General features: G+C 46.4%; 1 protein-coding gene across 11 annotated transcripts in view; it reads right to left on the bottom strand.

Moving 5' to 3' along the window:
- Window positions 1–2,241: 2,241 nt before the first annotated feature.
- ABLIM1 (actin binding LIM protein 1) overlaps window positions 2,242–8,288 on the bottom strand; it is a 291,309-nt gene continuing 285,262 nt past the window's right edge. For all 11 annotated transcript variants that reach the window (XR_011543542.1, XR_011543545.1, XR_011543541.1 and 8 more), the window contains one exon: window positions 2,242–7,232. Coding sequence is in view for 4 of the 11 variants with exons in the window: in XM_070632138.1 (XP_070488239.1) it covers window positions 7,119–7,232 (114 nt within the window). In the remaining 7 variants the exon portion in view is untranslated. The remainder of the gene's footprint in view (window positions 7,233–8,288) is intronic.

Genomic DNA, 8,288 nt, shown 5'->3' with positions numbered 1-8,288 from the left:
AACAAACTGAAGCCTAGAGAGGTTAAATAACTCACCCTAAGACACACAGCTAGTGAGGACCCCCAACCATTGTTCATAACCACGGTGTGGTGGTAGTGATGGGCCTCACGGCCAGACTGAAGGGAACTGGCCAGTCTCACACTGAGAACCTGCTCTATGCGGTGCACCCTGGGAGATTTAGAAGGTGGGAGACACAGTCCTTGCCTTCAGAAGCTCACAGGCAGTGGGACACAGAGGAAAACAGCCCGGGATTTGAAGTGGGACAGACCTGGGTAATCCCAGCTCTGCTGCTCCCTGGCTGTGTGATTAGGCACGTTTAGTTAGCCTCTGAACTCTGGCTTCCTCCCCCATAGAGAGGAGCTACAGTGATCTGTCAGGTAGGGATGTCATGAGGGATACCATTAGCACAAGGCCTGGCACTCAATATAAAGATCTCTCTGCAACTAAACTGAGGAGCAGAAACACATGCAAAGCCAGCAGTACCAGGCAACACTTGAAAAGTGTCAAACATGATGTTCAACCATAGTATGCAAAGAATGTACTGGGGCAGGTAGGGTTGGGCCCATCAAGACAGGCTTTGGAGAGGGTGTGGACTCAGGCTTGTCTTTGATTTAGGGCAAATGGAGCCCATGGGAAATTCACACGGTCACTCCAAGAACTGTGGGCAACTGATTTCAAATAGTCAGCATTGCCATTACCTCCTGTCCCTGGGGCCAGATCCTCTCTTCTCTCCGCCTCCTTGAAGAATTGGACATTGTACAGAAGAAATGCCATTGGCAAAGCTACAGAGGCAGGAGAGGGCATGGTGTGCTCAGGGAACTCACAGTGGTTTGGAAGAGCTGGAGGGCAAGGGTCAAAGGTGGGGCATTGTGGGAGGGGAAGCTGAGTGGTGGGCGAGGCCAGGGCCGGTCATGAAGGGCCTTGGATTCCCCACACAGGCTTGTCAGCTTTGCTGCGAGTGTGTGACAGCTAACCAGTGAAGTTAGGCAAGGAGTCAACTTTCAATGCAATGGTGATGACAGTGGCAAATGCCACACAGAGCGCAAGATAAGAACTGAAGACAAACACTGGCCGTGCTAATTATGGACCCAGGTGGTCACGCTGGGGTGGGTTGAAGCAACAAAAGAGTAGAACTCAGACTTCCAGCCAGGGCCTCCTGACCTCTTTTCTACAGTAGGGAACTAACAAGCCAAGTGTCTCGAGAATAACCTGTTTCCAGCTTCCAAGTGCGGGTCCACATGAACGCTAGTGCAACTGGCCCCTGGACAGGTGTTACGGACTGCACGTTTGTGTTCTTCCCAAATTCATACGGTCAAACCCTAACCTAACCCCCAATAGGAACGTATTAGGAGCAAGGGCTTTTGGGAGGTAATTAGATCATGAGGATGGAGCCCTCATGATGGGATTAGTACCCTTATAAGAGGAAACTTGAGAGAACTTCCTTCCTCTGTTCTCCACCATGTGAGGACACAAGAAGACAGTGCTGGTCTACAAAGCCAACGGACTCTCACCAGACACCAGGTCTGCCAGCACCTTGATTGTGGCCTTCCAGGCTTCCAGAGCTGTGAGAAAGAAATGTTTGCTGTTCAAGCTACCCAGGCTGTAGTATTCTGTTGTAGCAACCCAAACTGACTAAGACAATAGGCTCGATAGACACACAGTAGATCAGCTATGGTGGGAGGAGGCCATCTTGAGTATAAACAGATTCTTGCATTTTCTGGCAAGCCCAAAATCTCAGCAGTAAAGATAAGTAAATTGAAACCTGGAAGATTTTCTTCACTTAAAATTTGATAATGCAGGGGAGGTCAAAGATTTGAAAGATGTTTCCCCCCACTGCATTCTAGTTTCTTAGCACAATGGCCCCCACTCATGGCAATTCAGAAGCTCTTGTCCTCAGACCTCCTCAAATCCACAGCCTTGTCTAAACGATGACATTGTGTCACAAACAAAACCAAACCCAGCTAGAACAGCACAGTGCAACAGCGCCGTGAAAATTTTTTTCTTTAGTCGACTTGGTCAGTGTGGTCTGAATTATCGGACAAACAGTCTTGGAACACACCATTACTATTTGTTGCGTTTCCCCCTCTAACTGACCTTCCTGCATGATAAAAATGCACTCCCAAGGCTTCGGCTGAATTCTGATTGTGTGTTGGATGTTGGAAGTTGGGCTGATGCTTTTTCAAACGGGACAGATCTTTAAAAGGAGCAGAGGAACGAGAAAGAAAACACAGTGTGGAGGCCTTTACGAATAAAGCACACACTTTATTCACAGAGTTGTGAGTACAACAGCGATGCAGAGCGCAGCGCGGATCGGGGGGCAGGTGCTGCCTGCAACAGGAGCACGGGGCAGGTGGCAATCACAAAGCACAGCGACATGGGGCCAGCGGGCCACACCGCCTCTGCGTGCTAGCACACGGTACTCGGGGTGCAGAGGACCCACCCACTCACTTTCACGGGGACACAACACATCTTTTAAACAGCGGTTCTTCCAAATATTTGCTTTCATAGTCTGAAAGGGGAGGGTGGGGGCCGGGGGGCAGGAAGAGCCGTGTGCCTTCCGACACTTGACTAGAAAACGCCATAAACCCAACATAAAATGAAAGAACCGCGAGAGCTTCGATGCAGGATTGTCAGCAACTCACAGAAACCACACACATTTATTACTGGACGGGTGTGTACACCAAACCCCCAAAGGACATCAATTCTGCAGACATTCGTTTTCTCTTCCGTAGAGAAACAAACGCGTATACAATCATGCAGTGGCTCACTGCCTCTCTGAATGTTAGCGTATACGCTATTGTCTCCTGCCTTTGGAGAATGGGCTCAGAAAATGACTCAAGGGATCTTCATTCTGGGCAAGAGACACTTTTGGGAAGAATTTTATTTAATGGTAACAATTGCCACTCAATTATACTAAGCATCAAAAAATGTTGGATTTGTTTAACTCTGCTGTGTACACATACATTGTTTGGAAAGTTCCTTTCAGCTTAAACTGACCACCTCCCCCTTTCTTTTTGAGTTTACCATACATTAAATGGCCAAATAAAAACACAAAAATCCATAAGCAAAGCGTGTCAGTCTCCATCTCCCCACTGCTTCCTGGGCAGCAAATGGAAAGACAGGAATTTTCTTAAAATGTCAAAGTTTCTCTTTCTTTTCATTACAACACAGTTGCGTAGTTCCCTTAATGTACTCTAAGATGGTGCCATTGCAAATCTCAAGCCCCAAATAATCTCTTTTTCTGAACAGAACATTCACTATGAGTGAGTTTTAGGGAATACTGACAAACACTTGGTTTGTAAAAGAAAATAATTTGACAAATCAAATAAAATCAAGGCTGGCCTAGGAAACAGATTAAACAGTGACCAGAAATACAGAAAGGTAAGAACTGAGCTGGCTTCAGAGGACACAGAAGAGTTGGTGATGAAGAGTTCATTTTCCTTCCACCATCTTTCAAGACAGTCAGAAAGAGGCTCTGTGAGCCCAGAGCCTGGAGGGTCGCCTGCCCCTTCAACAGGCAGGAGAACGAGAGAACACTAACACCAAGTCCGCTTTGAAGAGTTTTTAGAAAGACCTACCTAGTCAAAAGTGGTTAATTTGAATTTTTTAAACTTGCAAAAGCGTATACATTTTATATAATCATCTGAGAAGCAATTCTTTAGAAAAAGGTGTTTGCTTTAAAGTGTAAAGAAACTAGGAGAAAGTTTTATAAACATTTCCAGCAAGACTTCTCCAAGTGGAGTTGATTGACATAACCAGACTGAGGGGAGGAGAGTTGAAAAGAGTTGCTGCAGCCTCACCTCAGAAGAGGAAACTCAGTTTGGAAACAACAGAATTGGGAGAAGGAGGAAGAGCCTAGAAGACAGGGCAGATAAAAACCACTTTTTTTTGCAACTTTTTACCTATTAACTCTAGCTTTTCTGTTTGAGGTTTCAGAGAACGGGCAATTGATCTTTACCTATTGAAGCAATCACATCAAGAATGTTTCATAACTCACCCAAACCACCAGGTAGATGCATAGCCAGCTATGCAAGTTTCCAGATGCGCTCTATGTCTCATCCTAAGTCACACAGGAAGACTAGATGGCATCCTGGCTTTTCTGGAAGAAACTTTAAAGGAAGCACTGACTCTCATATTGCCATAGAGGCCTCTTTTACTTCCTGCCATCAGCGGTGCTTAAAGCATCACAAGTAAGCCCAACACTCAAAAATGTAGCCCTTTACGTATATACTGGGGAAGCTTGCCATGTGCATGATTCCCTTCCTGGAGTGAACAATCCCTGTTCATTTGACTGTTAATAACTGGACTTTTTACGTGTAGCGCAGGGCAGGGATCAAGCAGAGAACACTATCTCCTGTGCAGTGACCCGGACATTTTGGGGACAAGCATGCTGAGCCCAGTTTAGCAAAATGGATAGGGCATGGTAGCCCACAGAGACTTGGCAGTTGGGAGAAACAGAGAGCTCCAGAACCCATCCCTCTAGGGGGAGCCTTCTGCTGGGGAGTGGAGTTGGGGGAACCCATTCTGCATTGCAACTTCCAGTGCCCTCTCCCCAGAGCACAGCACTGCTCTGCTGGCAGGCAGGAGGTGACTGAGGTTTTCTGGCAACACATTTTTGCATTGTGCTGTTTAAATTTGCTAATACACTTGATATGGAAAGGACCTCCTCTGTCCCCGCTAAGTTGGATGCAGAACTGAATTCAAAAGCTACAAGAAAAGTAGGGTTTTATTAGTGGGAACAGATTTTGGATTCAGTTAACTATCATTGCAATTTTTCTTATACTGACATTTGATCTGCATGTGCATGGCTCATAACTCATTAACTGATGAAAATATTCAGGGTCCTTTATTATCCCCACAATGAAAAAAATCTCTCCCCAGCCTAGCCCTGGGACCTATTGCACCATCCCTGTCATTGATTGTGGCAGGGAAACACTGGGAATACACCATAGTCCCCACCCCTTACTTTGCCAGACAAAGCTAGGACTAGGACACCCAGGCATCGTGCCGAGGCAGAAAGAAGATGGACAGTGGAAACCTCAGATGAAGCAAGAGGCAATTGATATACGAAGGGGCAACACTGCAAGGAAGAGCTGGTCTCCTCAGGTCCATCCCATCAGAGCTGTTTGCAAAATATGTTAGTAGGTCCAAAACACACACACACACGAATTTGTGAGAACAGTCCTCAAACATTCAGTGCCTAGCACTGAAAGGACAGGCAAATTCAGATGCCTCTGGGAAGACTGCAGGAGAATACCATAAAGCAATTACAGTGCTCAATTCAACACCCAGCTGATGGAGTGTGTCATGAGGTTGGGGTCTGCAGCACAGGTTCAGAAACTATTCTCCTTGCTTTTGCCCCTGGTGTCAGCTACTAACCAATCCTCATCCTTGGTGCCGGTAGCGGGAAGAATTTCTGAGCTTTTATTATCAGTGGCATAGGCAGGTGAATTGTTCTCTCCTTTGGCTTTAAAACCGAGCTTTAACTCCTTAGCAGAGCCCCAGAGCAGAATACATGTGCCCTGACCTCCTGTGGGTGGGGCTGCAGATCCTCTCCCTCATCTGACTCACATCCCGTTGGAGTCACAGCCACTGGCTTTCAGGAATCACGATGTGGTCTGAGACGCAAGTTCGGGTGAAATCCTAGACACTCAACTTGTGTTGACAAGTTGAGGGCTCTGGTGAGATGCTCTGATCCCACACACAGCCTGATCCTAGGTCTGTGGTCTTCGGTCTGATGCGGACCTGAGTTACGTCAGCCATGGAGTGTGCTGGCTTCCAAGCACCAACGCCCTCCCACAGAGAATGTAGTGGCGGGGATACAGTTTGGCCTCACTCTTGATCTTTGAGTCACGCACACCTGTGCAACTGTCCCTTGGAAGCTGCAGCACAGTGGGATGAGCATTCCAGCAGAAATAAAATTAAAAAGCATGTGCAGACTCACGAAACTACCCTGGGTGAATTAAAACACACACACATTCATCCATACACACAAACCATGAAGTCCACAGTGCTAGGCCAGAAGGAAAGCTGAAAAGGCCAAATTAAATCAGTTCGAGGCAATCTATCTTGGAGTTGCAGAGACTTAAAATGGAAAAACATGCCTTTCCTTAGCCTACCACTGAAAAGACCTTAAAAAAACCAAAATCCGCGTGGGCTTGATCTGAATGAGAGGATGCCAGATATAGAGCAGAGGCAAGAACTTGCAGTGGGAAGACACGGAACAATTTTTTTTTTTGCCTAGAGTGCTACGGCCCCTGTGCTAACATCATCAACCAGCATGCAGCTGGGCCAATCTGGAGAAAATGTTTTTTCCTTTCTTTGCAAAGGGGTCCCCCCGAGACAGCTCCTGTCCTTGGTGGGAAGGAAGAAGAAAGCACACTATTTGATGCAGAAAAAGAGTTAAGGGAGGTTTTCCTTTCATTCCTTTTCCCTCTCTTTCTCTTAAAAAAAATTTCTTTTTAAATAATAGCTAAGTCCTTTACCAGCCAGGTCCTAGCAAAGAGCAGAGAACAAGGAGCTTGTTAGAAATTACTCGGGCTGCTATTCAGCCCGCCCGGCCAGATCTGCCGGGTTCCCCGACCGATTTCCATCCTGCTGGGGTGCAGGCAGAGCTGCGTGAGGCCAGTGAGGAAAGGCGTGTGCAAAATGGCTCTACCACATGGATATGTCCCTCAGGCTCTTGCTTCTTAGCCACAGTGCTACATAATAAATATATTCATACTTTGGAATTATTACAACTGCTTTTTTCCATGCGGCATCCTAAGGGCACTTGCTGGCACTTATCCACACAGTCAGCACAATTGTTGGACAACAGTTAAAAGAAAACAAAAGAAGTAGCTCCTGTTGTATACATGTGGTGATGTAAAAAGGTCACATGTGAACACGACTGTCAAGTGTGGGAACATAGAAATTTCTACCCCATTGCTTCCTGGCAAGTGTTGCCGTCGGTCGGCTCAATATTTGGCTTGTAGGTGTTTTAATCAGATTTTCCCTTTTTGTTGTTGCTGAGGGATAGTAGTTTGCAAATTCTCCAGTCCAGTTTGGGCCTTAATACAACATCCTATGTGTCACCGCCATTGTCAGTCCTTTTGCTAATTGCTGTCTACGTGTAGGATTTAGAAGAGTTTCGCTTTTTTCTTCAGGTCATTGCGTCTCCAAAGAGGTAACTTGTCAAACTCCTGTATGGACATTCCAAAGATTTCCCGAAACACTTCTGGGGCTAAGTGACGCTGTGGTGAGAGAAAAGAACAGTGGTCAGTCCTGATGGCTACATGGATGGCCTGGAGAGCCGCTCTCTAGTTTACACATTATCATTTTGAAGAGCAAGGCAGAAGAACGGAAGAATTCACCATCTGGTAGTTCCATACCTGGTCAGGCCAGGTGAGGCGACCTCCCCACCAAACAAAAGAGCTGGCAGAGTATTAATGATGAGTATAATAATGCAGAATGGTGCTGGGACATAGGCAGGGGACTTATTATGCTGGAGGCAACTCCACTTCAGGTCCTTGGGATATTGAGAAGATGCAGGACAAATGGACCACAGCAATAAGAAAGCCAGAGAGAAACTTCCAGGGCGGTCTGTGGGGAGCCCTGGGGCTTCCTCTCTCTTTAGCAACAGGAGTTCAGGGGGATGTCCTGTCTACCGAGGAGAACTTCCACCTCTCGTCCCTCCTAGAAAAGTTCCCTCAGGATACAGGAGCCTTTATTCTCTGTGCCAGGCTGATCTGGCGTACAAAGGTGCTGCCTTTGTAGGGGAAAAGTAATGATTCTTCATGAGACTGGCAGCCAGAGTTTTTCTTAATTAAAATCATTCAGACGGAAAAGTACAAAGATCACTCTTCCACGTCTAAGGAGGTCTAGGGTATGTGTACCCAGATAACCCTTCAACAAAGAATGGGGAAACAGCCAAGAGAGAAACTTGTCCTGTGCAAACCTCCTTACTGAGAGCTCCCTCCCCTCTCTCAACAGACTCAACCCAGGGTCTGGGAAAAATAAGAACCTGGGGTTATAGGAAGAAGGACAGAGACTTCATCCTACATCGCCAGCCATAATTATGGCAACATCAAGCTCCCAAAGAAAATGACTAAAATCACACTGTATCTTCTGGATCATTCTAGATTTTACCACACATTTTTATGCTGCTCTCCTAAGTATAAATTTGGCTTTTTCTCCAAAGTTATCTTAGTTCTACCTGCAATATGAGGTTGACCCTTTTTATTTTTTGTCTTCACTAAAGCATTTCTTAGGGGAAAGTTGGGGGGTTGAGGGAAATGCACAGGGATCTG

The sequence above is a fragment of the Equus przewalskii genome, chromosome 1 (assembly GCF_037783145.1).
Source record: "Equus przewalskii isolate Varuska chromosome 1, EquPr2, whole genome shotgun sequence".
Classification (NCBI taxonomy): Eukaryota; Metazoa; Chordata; class Mammalia; order Perissodactyla; family Equidae; genus Equus; species Equus przewalskii.
The sequence above is the reverse complement of the archived record's forward strand: the minus strand, read 5'-3'. Positions and strand labels throughout refer to the sequence as shown.